Below are 17063 nucleotides of genomic sequence, written 5' to 3' on the forward strand. Positions count from 1 at the left end.
GGTACCAAGCACCAGATAGCACAGCCTGTAAGTGCTGGTCTGGGGAGGCTTCTTGAGAAGGAGAAATCTTAGCTAAGGATGTAAAGCTCAAGGTGGGCCCTCAGGGGGATACAGAGGTCGGGCAGGTGGGCCTAAGAGAGAAGTGCAGGCGCCAGAGGCTGTCTGAGCACAGAACGTGAGCACGTCCCCTCGGAAAGCAGTCCTCCGTCAGCCTAGAGACACGCAGGGAGAGGAGAGGGGAGACGAGGAGAGGCCAGAGACGTGGCTTCCTTGATGGCAGCGGTGGAGACCCAGGATGACAATGCCTTTAAAGGCACCTTTTCCAAATGCTCAACAGGGCAGGCAGAGGGGATTGTTCCAGGTTAGCTACTTAGTTTAGTGGCCAAGCCCGTGTCTCCTGGGGGGTTGGAGCCCCGCCTGGCGCTGCAGTAAGCACTCCTCTACGGCCTCCTGGCCCTGCTCCAGTTAAACATGTCGTCCTGCTGCTGTTGCCTTGTTTATTTGAACACAGAAGAGTCATCTAATCAACTGTACTGTGTTGGGATGGTTCAGGGGTCATCCCCTCCCCCAAACCAGGAAGGCAGCCAGGAGCAAAGTTACAGGATGGCAAGTGTGGTGCAGAATCGTGTCCTGAAGATGGACGTCCTGGGACACTGCGAGGACAGGGCATGGCTCGGCTGTCCCAGAAGATGCTTCCAGATTTGCTCTCCTGGACCGGTGTCCTAATGGATACCCAGCGTTGTTTCTGCGGTTCTCTGGGCTTGGCGAAGCAGCAGGAGTCGGTGGGGTGGGAAGAGCCTGAAGCAAACAGTGTAGAGAAGAGAGAGATTCATAATCGGGCAGGAGAAACACTCTGAGACCATCTGATTTAGGTGCTCCTGGGAACTCCCAGACCAGCCAGCCTCTTCCCTCCCCTCCCCCACCTTACCTGAAAAATACACCTAGCCTGGCACTGCTCTCACTACCGCCCCTGAAATACATTTCAAGTTACTTTTCCTTTCCAATTCACCTTTTCTGGGAGAAAAAAAAATGAGTTTACTCCCAGGATCAGCCATTGCCATGGAGGCCAGAGTGAGCATTCAGATGAGTTTCTTTTTACGCGTGCAGAGACCATGGGGGTTTCCTCCTTACTCTCTTGCCGGCTCCTTTTCCATTATTTTCAATTGTGTGTTCCTTTGCGAGCTGGCATTTTCTCTTAACTTTAGTTATAACCAAAGGGAAGAAGAACACTCTGCTTAGAATCAGTAGTATTAACTAACCACCAGATTTGAATTCCTCCTTAGAAGTGGGTCTGGAGAACACCTACTGTTAAATCTTGAGCCCCCGGGGGAAGGTGATCGGAGCAGCTTCTAATCTCCTTCAAGGGAAAACTTGCCATGAAAATAATATGATTATTCACAAGTCCTGACTACCCCAAGGTTCATCTAAATGAGATAGCTCAATCTTGAACACACATTGTTCTTCTGATGTGCACATAAGATACCCCCAACCTCACCCCACTGTCCCATCGCCTTGCCCTACACACGCACACACACGCACACGCACATGCACACACATGTATGGCAACACATTCTCAGATTTCACGTGCAAAGTCATGTACCCATCCTATAAAGTATACTTCACTGAGAACATAATCATATAACTCTTTTTCCCCTTGATTCCATTAATGTGATGAATTATGTTGGGGCCATTCTTTCCCACCTTCGGTTTAAAGTCCGACTGCCTCTCTGCTCTGTGCCTACGTCCTCCACATCTCCTGCAGACGTGTATGTGGACGTGGGTAGTGGGTCGTCATTGGCCGGGCTCATTTCTTTCTGCCTCTCCTCTCCTGATTCTTTATACCCCACCCGCCCTCTGAATATATTTGAAATTGATAACCAACTTGCCAGGAAGATTGCGTGCGAGTAATGTAAGCAGTTCTGATTGCCTTAGATGCTGTGGCAATTAGAAGAGAATTTACTCGTCCTTCACCGTAGGCAGCTTTGCCTGGTTAATAAAGGACATTGTCAAAGGCTCTTCCTGTCTCTGAAGTTTGTCTTGGCCCAGTGCCAGGAGCTGAAGATCAGAAAAGACCATCCTGTGACCTAGAATGACCTGTCTTATTCCAGACAAGGCAGAGGCTTGGCCAAATTCTGAACCCTAAGGAGCCAGTAAATTAAAAGATTAGCATGGTTCACGGTAGCCAAGATATGGAAACAACCTAAGTGTCCACTGATGGATGAACACATAAAGAAATTGTGGTGTATATTCACAACGGAATATCATTCAACCTTAAAAAAAAAAAACATCCTGCCGTTTACGACGACATGGATGGACCTGGAGGGTATTATGAAGTGAGATAAAGCAGACACAGAAAGACAAGAACTGCATGATCTTACTTATAGGTGGAATCTAAAAGAGTCACGGAGGCAGAGAGTAGAACAGTCGTTCCCAGGGACGCGGAAGTAGGGGAAATGGAGAGAGATGCTGGTCGAAGGGTATACAAAGTGGTAGTTCTATAGGATGAATAAGCCTAGAGATGTAATGTACAGCCTGGTGACTGTCGTGAATAACACTGTATTATATACTGGAAATCGGCTAAGAGTGGATTTCAGGTGCTTGCATCACACACACACACACACACACACATGCACACACGATGGTACCTATGTGAGGAGAGGAAATGTTCTTTAGTTTGACTGCCGTGATCACTTCACTGTGTATGTGTATCAGTACGTCAGATCATCACATTCTGTACCTTAGATAGAATCAACGTTTATTTAGAGAATAAAATGAAAAGATGGCCTTTGCCAGCCAGTTTCGTGTGTGCGTGCACGCGTGCTCATCTGTCACCTTTATGCCGGAGCTTTTAGGACCCAGTGGGTTCTCGGTAAAAGCTGTTGACTGAGTATCCTAGGCCCTCGTTGTAAACGTGTCTGACCCTTCTGATTCTTGCTCTCCCAGGGCTTCAGTGACAAGGAGGACGTTTGGACACAGCGGCATCGCAGTGCACACGTGGTACGCGTGTCCGGCACTGATCAAGTCCATCTGGGCTATGGCCATTAGCCAACACCAGTTCTATCTGGACAGAAAGCAGAGTAAGGTAAGTCCCTTTCCTGGGACTGGGAGGGCCTATGACAAGACCAGACCTTTCACTGAGCTGTGAGCAGACGAGGGCCGTTGTCTGGATCTCGTAGCTGGGGGATTAGGAGTTGGATGGCTGGAGAGGCCCTGCATCCCTTGCTCTGAGATGTGCACAGGTGAGACTGGCCTTTTAGGACTATAGGAGGCAGCTCCTGAGATCAGCTCTTGAAGAGAACAACGTGTCCTTGGCAACTTGGTCAACCACGGTCAGAGCCACTCAGACCATTTGCTGCAGCCAAATAGGGCCCTCTTGAGGAATTCCCCCGTGCTTTTGAACCTCAGGAATCTCTCCTGGAAGTAAGCAGTCCTTCTGGGTGTGTAAAAAGTGGCATATTGGGTTTTTTGGGGGGTTTTTTGTGGTATGCAGGCCTCTCAGTGCTGTGGCCTCTCCCGTTGCGGAGCACAGGCTCCGGACGCGCAGGCTCAGCGGCCATGGCTCATGGGCCCAGCCGCTCTGCGGCATGTGGGATCCTCCCAGACCGGGGCTCTCAACCACTGCGCCACCAGGGAAACCCTGTTTTCCTTTTGAGGGAAAAAAAAAAAAAAAAAGGAATCATTTGCAACTAATAGACACCACCTACCGGTTGAGGATAATTGCTGTGAAAACCCTCCAGGCTTTTCCAACTGCCAACTCCATTTCTTAATTGCAAAACCGGAAACATAATAAAAAAAAAAAAAGGCAACAAGTCTGTTTCCCTAGGGTAGACCTGGAGCCTCAGGCCATAGTAAACAGTCATCCTCCAAGGGAGGTTTGACCCAGCCCCAGTTCAGACACACACACGGGGCGTGGTGGTGGTGGGGAAAATGACGTCTCCTTGGTTCGCACACAGCTCATATCAACCCTCTGCCCCCTGTTCCTCCAGCCTTGTCTGCCGTGCTTCCCTTGCCTTCCCCGCACAAGCCACGCCCATTCATTACCCCTCAGGTGAAGAGCCGTATCAAGATGGGCTCTGCATCTTTCTCAGGCTCCTGCTGGCTTGGGACAGGTGGGGAGTGGAATACAGAACTTCAGAGGGAGATCGACCTTGGCCCCCGGTCTAGTCAGGACCACCACCTGGGGGAGGTTTTATCCCATCCCGTGCGTCCTAGAGAGAGGAGGAAGTGGCAGGACCCTGGGCTTTCTGGGCCCAAGACTTATTGGATTGGTGCCCTTTTGGATCCTGTGGCTTCCTGTTTTGCCTTATATTCCTTCTGAGTGGAGTTGCTCCTTCCCTGGCTTGGGGGGAGGATTGGGAGGAGAGAGTTGGGATTGAGCGGGAGGTAAGAGAAAGACAGTAAGAAAATAGGACAGGAATCAAACGATCCCTCAAGTCATGATTCAGTTTCAGTCACAGCCTTTCCCACGTAGGAGTCACGTTCTCCTTCATAACACATTTTCTTTTCTCCTAAGTCTTCTTCCTCCCCCCGTTTGGTCATTTTCGGGGGGTGGATGGGCACAGGGTGGAATATTTTTGTTGCCAGGAATAATGAGAGTATTCTGCATCACTCTTGGTGATGGTGGGCATTGGCACAGGAACCTGAGGCCCGATTCGATCCAAAGAAACGAGGCCAGAACCTTTTGACTCATGCTTTAGATTGAGACAGTGGGTGGGTGTCAGTGTTTTGCCCTCCAGTGGCAGGAGTTGGAGGTCAAAACCTGAGACCATTGATTCTGTCCTCCGTGTTGTTTGGCAGTGCGTGACGAGGGGTAGAGAGTCTGACAGCCCTCCTGAACCCCACTGCCAATTCCTCTTGCGGGCAGACACTACACACACTGATTTTGAACGGGGAAGAGAAAAAGCCTGTCTCAGCCTAAGGGTGGTATGTTAGCTGTTAGAACTCTTCCTCCCTCTGCTGGCTTTTCACATTAGAGGATCTGTGGGGTGAGGCAGGAGGCCCATCCTTAGGGCTCCGCAACCCTGTTCTCAGAGATGGTCTTCCTGTGCAGCTGGAGAAGCCTTATTCAGCAGGCTTACAGGTCAACCCATGGATGTAACGAGGAAACCTCAAAAAGTAACTGTCATAGATCACTTATTAACAAGAAGTATCTCTCAAGAGACCAGACCAAATGCTCGCAGCAATAGGGAGCTTTCAGCTCAGCCACCCCTGGGGGACTGAAGGACATGCACCTACCCCCAGGAGCAGGAGAATTTGCCCCAGATAAGCTCTGGATACTCACAGTGCCCGGAGCCCATGTATTTCTTTTCTTTTTTTTTAAGAAGATGTTGGGGGTAGGAGTTTGGTAATTTATTTTTATTTATTTTTGCTGTGTTGGGTCTTCGTTTCTGTGCGAGGGCTTTCTCTAGTTTTGGCAAGCGGGGGCCACTCTTCATCGTGGTGCACGGGCCTCTGACTATCGCGGCCCGTCTTGTTGCGGAGCACAGGCTCCGGACGCACAGGCTCAGTAGTTGTGGCTCACGGGCCTAGTTGCTCCGCGGCATGTGGGATCCTCCCAGACCGGGGCTCGAACCCGTGTCCCCTGCATTAGCAGGCAGATTCCCAACCACTGCGCCACCAGGGAATCCCGCCCATGTATTTCTTATTGGAATCAGTTGCTCAGCCTGCGGTGACTGGTGAGGAACGGGTTCCCCCATGGGGAGGTCCAAGGACTCTGCCTTCTGGTTCTGTGACCCCGGGCAAGTCTTTCCTCGCTCCTGTTTGCTTTGCACAGTTAGAGCACAGCAAAGGAAATTCCTGACCAGAATCACTGATCAGTCCAGTGACACAGTGTTGGTGAAGTTGCTTTAGGAGATGTGTGCTATCTCTCACTATTATCATTACTAATGCAACATACCGTTCCCTGGCCGACACCTGTGTGTAAAGTTTAAATTCTCTAAAAGTTCCCCCCAATTAAATCAGAGATGATAAAATTCACCTTAGGAGTAGTGTTACAACACCTTTCATTTCTGGAATGTTCTTCAGACAACAGTGATGTGACCCATCTCCAGTGGGCAGGATGGTTCAGGGTGAGTGATGGCTGGCAGGCCTGGAATGGAGTGTTTCCAAATATTTCTGAACAGCCCGTGTTGGCTGGCATACTGGCCATTGCTTCACACTCTACTGTATCAGGCCGTGTCAACCATTCCTTTCTCTGAAGTGCTTCAGCAAAGCCCAGGCCTCCCGAGGGGTGCTCATGAACCCCAGAAACAAGCGCAATCTAGTGGTTGGAGCCAGCGGGGGTGGGTAGCTGAGAAGCCTAGTGCTCTTCCCCTGGCGCTTGGGCATTTTCTTCTTTCAGGGTCCTAGTGTAAATCACTTAGAAAACCTGTCTCTCTGTCTCTCTGTCTCTCTGTCTCTCTGTCTCTCTCTCTCTCTCTCTCTCTCTCTGTCTCTCTGTCTCTCTCGCTCGCTCTCTCGCTCTCTCTCTCGCTCTCTCACACACACACAGGCCCGCCTGCCCTCCCACCCTCCATCACCAAAGACAGAGCAGAAAGAGGCTGTATTGGTCCCTTTCTGGCAGCTCATTCAGAATGAGAGGCTGTGCTGGCATCAGTCACATTTGGTAAATTATATCCGCTGACCCCAAAGATCAGAAATGTTGTCAGCTAGATCCTGCCAACGTATGTACCCCAGAGCCAAGGAATATCTTGCAGAGTTCGGAGGAAAATACTTGAGAGCTTAAATTGTTGAGTTACTGTTCCTCTGAATTCAGATAGAGAACTTGAGTTGGGCCCCAGTCCAAACATCTTTCCTTCTTCTTAATCTTTTTTTTTTTTTTTCCTGATCCAGTTTGCTATTCTTCATTCCATCTAGATCAAAAGCCAAGTGAAAGCATGTCAGGGCCACTTAAACCTTGCTTACAGAATACCCATAATAATACTTAGAACAGCAAGACCCTCAGAGCAAAACATCCAAAGCTTTGGAGGCTCTTTTGCTTGGGCACAAAGACTTGACTTTATAGGGAGAGAATCTCGCCATCAATTCATCTCTTAGTGCTCTCTCCCCACCTTATCTGTTCAGTCACTGTGATATTTCCATTCTAGAGAGAAGCCAGTAATTCCCTAAAGCTTCTAAGAATCTAGTCTCCCTTGGGAAGTGTGTCTGTTGTCCTTTTTCTGTATTTTGTTTCCTGCCTCCGAGATTGGTGTGGCGGGGCTGGAGGTGGGGTGGGGACAGGTCTTCCTTGAGATTAATGAGATCCCCCCAAATCTCCAGTTGAGTCATTCATTGACCCTCACCTAGCAAATTCCTGCCAGGCCCTGATTTATACCCTATTCCTATTCCAGTGTCACTGGCCTTGATGTCTAGCATCTGATTTCGTCCTGATATCACACCTCCGTGGTGTGGGTTTTAACAGCTCCATTTGACAAACGAGGATCTCAGTATCAGAGAGGTTGAAAATCAAGGTCAAACTGTGATTCTCTGGGAAGCGCCAAGATTTCAGTCCAGATCTTTCTGATTTCAGAGCCCAGGTCCTTCACCAGGCTGCAGTGGTCTGTGTCTTCATGAGTTATTCTTGCAGAACTGCAAGCGTGGGCTTCTGTTGGTAGAGCCTGGGCCTTGGTAGAAGAACAGTGTTGAAAGAGAGGAAGCGATGGGTTGTGCTTTGCTCAGAGGATAAAACTCAGCCAGGTGGATGCAACTGATACGCTGTGTCGAAGTGAAGCAGAGGCGCTCCTGCCTTCTGCTACAAGCCAGAAAACCCTGCGAGGCGCTGGCAGCTGGGATTGTGTTATGAGCAAGGAAGCCCTCACCCCAGGAAGGCAGCCTAGTTCTGAATGCAGTGACAGAAGTTGAGGTCAGAGAGGAGACATCAGGCAAGGAAGGACCAGTGAGATAGAAGAGGGTGAGAACGAAAATGGGTCAGACCCGGTGAACAAAACAAGCAGAAAGTCTCAGCATTTCCTCTGCCCCTCAGACTCTCATCTCATTCACGTGAGGAAAGTACTTGGCGGTCAGAAGTCATGGTCTTTCACCAATTCTGGCATCAACACGGAGGCCAGAGGAAGGGCAAGGCCTCTGGGTTCAGACAGACCCTGCTGGACCGCTGCGTGCCCGTCCTCCGTGGCTTCTCCTGTGTGGCGGACAGACCTAGTCTCACACCAGTGAACACGCATCCAAACCTCAGTTGGGACCCTCCGCTGGCTCCATGCGTGCACCCCTGCCTAATCACCAGTGGCCACAGAAAGATCAGAACATGGGGCTTCCCTGGTGGCGCAGTGGTTGAGAGTCCGCCTGCCGATGCAGGGGACACGGGTTCGTGCCCCGGTCCGGGAGGATCCCACATACCGCGGAGCGGCTGGGCCCGTGAGCCATGGCCGCTGAGCCTGCGCGTCCGGAGCCTGTGCTCCGCAACGGGAGAGGCCACAGCAGTGAGAGGCCCGCGTACCGCAAAAAAAAAAAAAAAAAAAATCAGCACACGTACAGGTTATACTAGGATTTATAGTTGTTTTCCAAAAGTCCGCAGTGCAGCGGAAGCCACTTCCTGAAGCATTGTCACAAATTGATTTCTTGAAAACGGAAAAAAAAAAAAAAAAGTCCAACACGTGCGGGGCACACGCAAACCCACCTCTACCTCCCAAGGTGGGAACTAGAGCAGAAAGCTTCACTGCAAACAGTTGATTTTAGGAACGTAATCATGAATGCAGAGTCCTTTTCTAATTGCTCTAACTTGCTGTTACCGTTCGACAAAGTGGGCCAGTTAATTTGTAGCATAAATGGAGTGGACTTTTAACCGTAATCTGAAGACTTCGGCTCCTATGTTTAGGTACCAAGATAGAAGCGAAGCACCGTGTCAGGTGCCCCCTTGGTGGGAACCGAGCGTCCAGATGAGCATTTGTTGCAGAAGCCCTTACATACCGCGCTTGCAGGCTGACAGTGTGATCGCTTCCCAACCCTCTAAGTTTTCACGGCTCCGTGGCTAATCATTTAAGAGTTTAAACCACCTTAGAATTTACTGGAACTTCATAAATTTGCTTCAGACATCCTTTAAATCATTCACAAAGCTGAAAGTTATTTTTTTCCTCCTTTTAAGCACAAAATCACAGTAGCAAGTAAAATTGCTACTATTCATTGAGAGCTATGTAGGAGGCGGGGGGGAGGGGAGGGGAGGGAACTGGGGGTGGAGGGATGCCTTCACTTGCCTTACTTCTTTTGACCCTAACAAAACCTTGAGCGGTAGGTGGTGCTTTCCCTGTGTTATGCTTGCGAGTCATGAGGCTTCCTGAGGTTAAGTCCTTCCCCAAATCAGGACTCCACCGAGGCCTAGCTGACTCGGAAGTCCACACTTGTAAGCCCTGTACATGCAGCCTGTGGGATGACAGGCTTCGAAAATTCCTCGCGGTGTGACCTCTGGAGCCTTATCTGCTCCCACCTGGGAAGCCTGAGGGGATGAGCGATGGGCCCTGGGGACACAGACAGAAAAATGAGGCAGTTCGCTGGCCGTGAGGCCGTTTGCTAGATCTCGGAAAGACAGGCGGGCGGGCGAGCGATGCTGTCCGGAGGGGAGCGGCCCCCGTCTAACCTGCCCACGGTGGTCCTTCTAGTCGAAGATCCATGCCGCCCGCAGCCTGAGCGAAATCGCCATCGACCTGACGGAGACGGGGACGCTGAAGACGTCGAAGCTGGCCAGCATGGGCAGCAAGGGCAAGATCATCAGCGGCAGCAGCGGCAGCCTGCTGTCCTCAGGTGGGTGGCGGCCCCCGGGGGCTGGGGCGCTCCGAGGGGGCAGGGCGGAGCCGCTGGCTCTCTCGTCCTGAGCAAGGTTTGCGGCCCAGCGGGGGTCCGAGGAAACGGCCGAGAGTATCACCGCGTGGAAGCAAGGGCGGGGAGAAGCGGCAGTAGAACCTCCCGGTGTGGGAAGGCCACCTAAGTGCCTTCGAGCGGCCTCCAGAGCCTTCCCAGGGCTGGTGGCTGAGCGGCAGGAATGCCGGCTCCAAGGACGCAGGGCGGCCGCGGGCTGCCCGTGTGCCACTCGAGGAGAGTTCTGCGAGGAGGGGCTGAAGGTCAGGCTCACGGTGCTTGCTGAGTGACCTACATTCTGCTCCCAGGGGGGCTTCCCGAGGCTTTCCAAAGTACAGAACACCCTTGATCGTTTGGAAAGGAGAGACCTGTCGCAGAGTGCGCTTTGAAAGGGAGACTCGGGGGATCTGGTTGCCGTCTGCTTCTGTGGGGGACCTGGGCCAGTCATTTGTCTTGAGGTGTTGGGAGGGGCAGAAATGCCCCGAGGTTTGAGATGGGGCTGGACTTCAGGAGGAGGGATGCCATTGGCTGGAGTGACAGGAAGGGGGGCAGTTTTGAGTTGGGCAGGGAGCGAGAGGGAGGCAAAAATTGTCTGGCAATGTGAGAAAAGTATAACGCAGTTCACTCCCCAGGCCACGTGGTCAAGGCCTGATTATTCTTGGAGCCAGTACACATCTCCTTGCCTCTGAGCCAGAGAGTAAAACAGGAAGTCTTTGCCCTACCTCATCTTCTCGGGTCAGCTCTGTACACGTGGTGACTGCAGACGGTAACAAAATAAAATAAAGGAAAAAGACAGGAGGCGGGGAAAGCCGAAAGCTGCCTAGTTAGCTTCTGGGCTGGTGGAGTCCGGTCACAGCCAGGGAAAACCTTCAGACCTGAAGGGCGAGGGTGAAGATGGACAGGCCTTTCTAAGGTCCTGGGAGGACCCAGGTCATGTGTGCACGGGCCAGGCGTTTTATAAAACCTGTGAACGTAATACATTTTGCATTCTTTTTCTTAAATGGAGCCACCAAAATTATGTAGGTTTCAGGCTCCACAAAGTCGTTTCTGCCTCTGCCAGGTCACCGTTAAGGTTCACCGTAAACCTCTCGCTGTCCTGGGTCCTTAAAAAGTTTCCATCGATACAATGGGCCAAGTGATCATTGTTTCTGAGGCTTAGAGGTTTACAGTGAAGACCGTGGACGGTGCTGTAGTAAAGAGAACGCCATACAAAGTCCAAGACCCCTGCCTCGAATTCCAGCCACCTGCAGAATGATGAAGGGCAGGGCCAGAGTCAGCCCTGTGATTGTCCCCTAGACATCCCTATCCCCCATTAAAGCCCAGAGTCTCAGATCTGAGCCTGGATTTAATCTGTCCACTGTCCTCCTAATCCAGCCACAGATGAGCCCGCCTCTTCCTTCAGCCTCAGTGAGCGGTGCATCCCTGCCGTGGTTTCATATCCCCTTGGAAATCTACGTTCGTTCTGAATGTGGCATGTTATACCCAAGAGAATAGATTCTTCCAGCTCAGGGGTTCCCTGCCCTCCAAGTGCATCGGAACCCCTTGGAGGGTTCGTTCAAACGCAGATAGCTGGGCTCCGGCCCCGGAGTATCTGATCTGTAGGTCTGGGGTAAGCCTGGGAATTAGCATTTCTAGCAAGTTCTGACAAGCTCTCCGGTGATGTTGATGCTGGTCTGGGGACCACACTTTGAGAGCCACTCTTCTTGCGAGGAACCTCGGTCTCCCCACTTTTACACCTGTGTCCTGGTCCATCTGCTCGGGCCCTTTGTCTCTGGCAGCCGCCAAGGGTACAAACGTAATAGCAGGTAGAGCGGAGGTGGTGAACAGGAGCCCCAAAGCGTCTAACATGGAGCTGACATCATTCAACCATCAGAAATGAGATCCAGGGACTTCCCTGGCGGCCCAGTGGTTAAGACTCTGCACTTCCACTGCAGGGAGTGCGGGTTCAATCCCTGGTGCAGCAACTGGGATCCCCAGTTTTTTTGGCAGCACGGCCAAAAAAAAAGAAATTGAGATACCAAGATCCAGGCATCTTCAAGACTGGATAGTAATTCCTCTTTGTTACCGCCAACAGCTTGACGTTAATAATCAATCCCATGGGCTAGGAGATGAATCAAAAGAAAACTTTCCTGCTGAATCCACTCCCACACCTGATATATGCATCTTTATCTCAGGATATTAGAGCAGTTTTTTCATGTCTGATAACTTAGTGACGAGGACCCCGGGCAAAGCTGTCTGGGCATCGATGCAGGTAGCCGAGGCCCCCTGCCTGCCCCACTTCCGCGGTGGCCCCATCCTTAGGACCGAGACCCTCAGCCTTTTGCCTGCCCACCTTCTGCTGCTCAGCTAAGCAAGAGGAAAGCTGGGCAGACGGGGAAGGAGGTGGAGAGGTGTGAGCCGTGACCAGGCCAGGGAGCATTTCGAACTCAGCCCAGCCCTGCAAGTTAGATGCTGAAGAATGGTCCTTAACTGCTGAGGCGCCATGGGGAGGTCTCCCCCCCTCTGGCTTAGGAAAGGCCACGGGTCAGTGGAAGGAGAGACCTTGCACAGGAAGTGTTCCATCAGTCAACTCGGGGAAGTTCTAGGACCTGCCGATCTGGCCATCACTGCCACCAGGTCTGTGATTGCCGCCCCTCTGACTTTTCATGTGCAGGAGAAGATGCCTTCACCTGAGGCCTCGCAGTCCCACCTGGACGGGACGGGACGGTTTCCCATCCCCCACCAGACGGACATCTAGGCTAGCCCCCCACCCATGCTTTTCATCCTTTAGTGCGTCCTGCCTGACTACGTGTGGAGAAGGCCTCTTAGTGATGGGCTCCCACAGAAGGAGAGGGCGTCGCTCTTTCGGGATGGCCTTGGTTTAAGCACTCTTTTTATGACACTTTCCAGACCCTGTGGTCTACCTCTCACTCAGGAAATAGGATACAAATAACCTAGTATCTTATTGGATCAATTATTGTCTCTCCTTCATCTACTGCCTCGTGCTAAGAAAAGATGGTGTCTGATAAATAGTCCTGGAAAGCATTTTGAGAAACTGATCATCACTTGAGAATTCTTTTTGCTACTTCTAGCCCTGTGCCTATCACTCAGTAGGTGTTCAATACACGATTTTTTAAATTTTTTACATGATTTCCCCATGACTCATTTATTTACTGACTGGAAATTTGTACCTTTTGACTCGCTTTACCTATTCCACCCACCCTCACCCCTTGTCTCTGACACCCGCCAGTCTGTTCTTTTTATCTATGAGCTCAGGGTTTTTTGGTTTTAGTTCGTTTGTTTTTAGAGTCTATGTATCAGTGAGATCAAATGGTATTTGTCTTTCTCTGATATACTTCACTTAGCATAATGCCCTTGGGGTCCATTTATATCGCAAACGGCAAGATTTCATTCTTTTTGTTACGGCTGAATAATATTCCGTTGTGTGTGTGTTATAGTTAGAATTTCTTTATGCATTCATCCACTGGTGGACACTTAGATTGTTTCCATGTCATGGCTATTGTGAATAATGCTGCTGTGAACATGAGGGTGCAGATATCTTTTCCAGTTACTGTTTCATTTCTTCAGATAAATACCCAGAAGTGAAATTGCTGGGTCATATGGTAGCTCTATTATTAGTTTTTTGAGGAACCTCCAGACTGTTTGACATAGTGACTGCACCAACTCGCATTCCCACCAACAGGGTATGAGGGTTCCCTTTTTTCCACATCCTCGCCAACAGTTGTTATGTTCTTTTTGATGATGGCCATTCTAACAGATGTGAGGTGATTTCCCATTGTGGCTTTGATTTGCATTTCCCTGATGATTAATGATGTTGGGTATCTTTTCATGTACCTGTTGGCCATTTGTATGTCTTCTTGGGAAAATGTTCACATCCTCTGCCCGTTTTTTAATTGGATTTGTTTTTTGTTGTTGAGTTGTATAAGTTCTTTATATTTTTTGGATATTGGTGCTTTATCAGATATACGGTTTGCGAATGTCTTCTCCCATTCAGTAGGTTGCCTTTTCTTTTTGTTGATGGTTTCCTTTGTTGTGCAGAAGCTTTTTAGTTTGCTGTAGTCCCATTTGCTTATTTTTACTTTTGGTGCCTCTACTTGTGGTGTCAGATTTTAAAAAATCATCACCAAGACTGATGTCAGTGATACACGATTGTTAAATTTTGAAGGATACTAGTAAGAATCCTGCATGTGCTGCATTTTAAGAACCTTCTACATTCCCAGAGTGTGTGCTATCTCGGTCCTTGCCAAGATCGCTCATAAACCTGCCACTAACATTTTCCCTCAAATTGTACTGTATGGCTTTTGTCATGATGGTATCAGACCTTCAAAGGTTAATCTTGTCAGATCAGGCCCCTCCTGCAAATGCCGTCCTTCCTCATTATCTTTCCTTTATCCTTCCACCCTTGTCTGTACCCAAATTGCGCCGTAACTGAGCCGTGTAACCACACTGTGATATTGCTACCGTATAAACATTTTTTCTAGCTCCCGAACTTTGCTAGGGGCTATGTGTAGCATTTTAAAAGTTACAGCTTCTCTCCTCAAAGAGTTTGCGTACTATTTATTGATGTAAAACAGAGATAAAATATTTCCAACTCTTAGTAACTTGGAAGGTGATTTTCCTATTTAACAAGGGTACATCATTACGAAATAGTGGACTTCAGTCATTTTAAAGCTATCTGAGGTCTCAGATGCTAAAGAAAAGAAGAAATGTTATTGATATCATTAAAGAAGTCAGAAGTCCACACTTATTAATGACCTGAGCCAGGGGCTAACATCTCAGAAAGAAAAGGTCTGCAGAGTTGAAATGATCTACTAAGGCTCGGGGCCAAGACCCTCTGAGTTCTTTGGCGGTAACACCCGGGGCTGTCCCGTGGGAGACCTGTAGTCTTACTAGAGACCCTTAGAGGGGCTGAGCCTTCTAAGCTGTGTCAGATTAAAAGGGATCAAGCCCTCACCTCCCAAAATTGCACTGCATGAGATTCAGACCCTAGGAAGGTTATGGAACCCGCGTCCCAAATCCATTCGTGAAGGGGCTCCGGCGGGCAGGCTTTGAAAGGAGGTGAGGACCCTTGTCCCAGAGCATCCCCTGGAGGAAGGGACGTTGAGGCAGCTCAGGGCGCAGCCCCCGTTCCAGGCCGGCAGAGCCCCACCCCCGCCCCCATCTTGGTCTCCTCACAAGCTCTGCACCTCTGGGTAACCAGCCAGCCTGTTGCCTGGCCACTGCGGGGTGGGAGAGGCGGGGTGGTGACAAGCAGGGGACGTTGTAGTCACTGCGCCCTAGGAGAGCCTCCAGATTTTCCAGGGTTCAGATAGAGTTTGAGAGGACAACTGTGAATTCAAAACATTTGGTGATGGTGATGTTTTCAGAATTCAGAAAAAGCATCCGAAATCCTTTTTGTGGGAACTTTAAAGGGTTTATTCCTCTCTTCCTTACCCCCATTTCTTGAAATCTCAGCAACAGATGGGAAAGGGAAAAAACTGGAATGACAAAAGAAAAAACCAAACAACTGCATATGCTGAACACGCATGGCCTTTCCATAGCTCCTCTGAAAGCGAGACAAGGTGTAGGACTGTCCCAGCATTGCTTCTGGAATTTGCCATCCCAGAACAGTTCTGGTTTCAGTAGGAGGGTAGGGGCTCAGGGAGGTGTGTTTCTGCTCTCAGTCGATTTAAAGAAAAACGGCCCAGACTTGCTTAGAAGACACCCTGTGTTATGCAGGCCCATGTGGGTTGTGCGTTAACTGCCCCCAAACGAAAAAATGTTACTGCACATCCTTTCTTAGAGGAATAGAACAATGAGACTGACGCTGGCTTTTTGAGTGGAAATACAGGGCCAGAAGCCACCCGCTGTCTCCAGAAACAAAATGGCATGTCGTGCCTATAAATAGGAATTGGGCTGTGGGATTAATGATACGGCAGTTGAGTCATCTTCATTGTCAAGAGCAGGATTGCAAAGAATGTGGTGATGGCTATTTGGTTAAAAAAAACGAAGTATAACAAAACCCTGCAGTCTGCTGGGATCCCCCAGCTCTGTCTGACCCTTTCCGCTCTGGAGAAAAACATGTTGTACTGAGTGTAGGGCCTGCTCTGCCTGGGACCCATCCATGTCCATGACTCAACTCTTCACACGTTCGCCCTCTCTGAATGCCAGCACTTCCTGCCATTGTTGGGCAGTTTATTAATAACTAACATAATAATGAGGGTGCCAGCTGTCTGCCGTCTCCCCTTCCAGAGAACTGATCTGATAGGGGTCTGCCAGCTTCATGGTCAGGGCTGTATTCAGCGTAAAATACACGGCCTGAAGTTGGTACCAATCCCATGATGTTTGGGGGCTTTTTTCTTCTTCTTTTCATCTTCATCCTTTTTTTCTTTTTTTTTAAATACAGATTTTATTCCTACAGTTCCAATTTATTTCCTTTATGTTTTGCAGTTACTTTATGTCAATGTTTTTTTAACTGGGGTATAGTTGTTTTACAATGTTGTATTAGTTTCTACTGTACAGCAAAGTGGAGTTCCCTGTGCTATACAGCAGCTTCTCATTAGTTACCTGTTTTATACATATTAGTGTATACATGTCAATCCCAATCTCCCAATTCATCCCACCACCCCCACCACCACTTTCCCCCCTTGGTGTCCATACGTTTGTTCTCTACATCTGTGTCTCCACTTCTGCCCTGCAAACCGGTTCATCTGTACCATTTTTCTAGATCCCACATATATGAGTTAATATACGATATTTGTTTTTCTCTTTCTGACTTACTTCACTCTGTATGACAGTCTCTGGATCCATCCACGTCTCTACAAATGACCCAATTCCGTTCCTTTTTATGGCTGAGTGAGATTCCATTGTATATGTGTACCACTTCTTCTTTATCCATTCGTCTGTCGATGGAACTTGGTCAGTTTTTTGCGGCCCAGCATGTGTGATCTTAGTTCCCCAAGCAGGGATCGAACCCACGCCCCCTGCATTAGAGGCATGGAGTCTTAACCACTGGACCGCCAGGGGAGTGCCGTTTTCATCCTTCTTTTTGGCTCTCCTTCTACCTCTTCCCTCTGTTTCTCTCCAGCCTTTTAAAGGTTCCTTTATCCACTGCCTGTCTCTTCTTAAGTCTAACGATGCCCAGCATTCCAGGGACCGTTAGTGTTGGTCCCAGGCTCAGTGCCCTGCAGATGGGCTTAGCCAGCAGCGCTGCCAGAGGGCTCGCCTTCTGCCAGGGTGTGTTTATACGGGACTGTGTAACTGGTGAGGGCTGCGAAATCTCTTTCTGTGGAACGGATGTT

General features: G+C 49.6%; 1 protein-coding gene across 9 annotated transcripts in view; it reads left to right on the forward strand.

The window, feature by feature from the left end:
* FRMD4A (FERM domain containing 4A) overlaps positions 1 to 17063 on the forward strand; it is a 640139-nt gene that overhangs the window by 580306 nt on the left and 42770 nt on the right. For all 9 annotated transcript variants that reach the window (XM_060292572.2, XM_060292533.2, XM_060292551.2 and 6 more), the window contains 2 exons: positions 2944 to 3082; positions 9588 to 9729. In XM_060292572.2, coding sequence (XP_060148555.1) covers positions 2944 to 3082; positions 9588 to 9729 — 281 coding nt within the window. The remainder of the gene's footprint in view (positions 1 to 2943; positions 3083 to 9587; positions 9730 to 17063) is intronic.

Source organism: Globicephala melas, chromosome 2 (genome assembly GCF_963455315.2).
Source record: "Globicephala melas chromosome 2, mGloMel1.2, whole genome shotgun sequence".
Lineage (NCBI taxonomy): Eukaryota > Metazoa > Chordata > Mammalia > Artiodactyla > Delphinidae > Globicephala > Globicephala melas.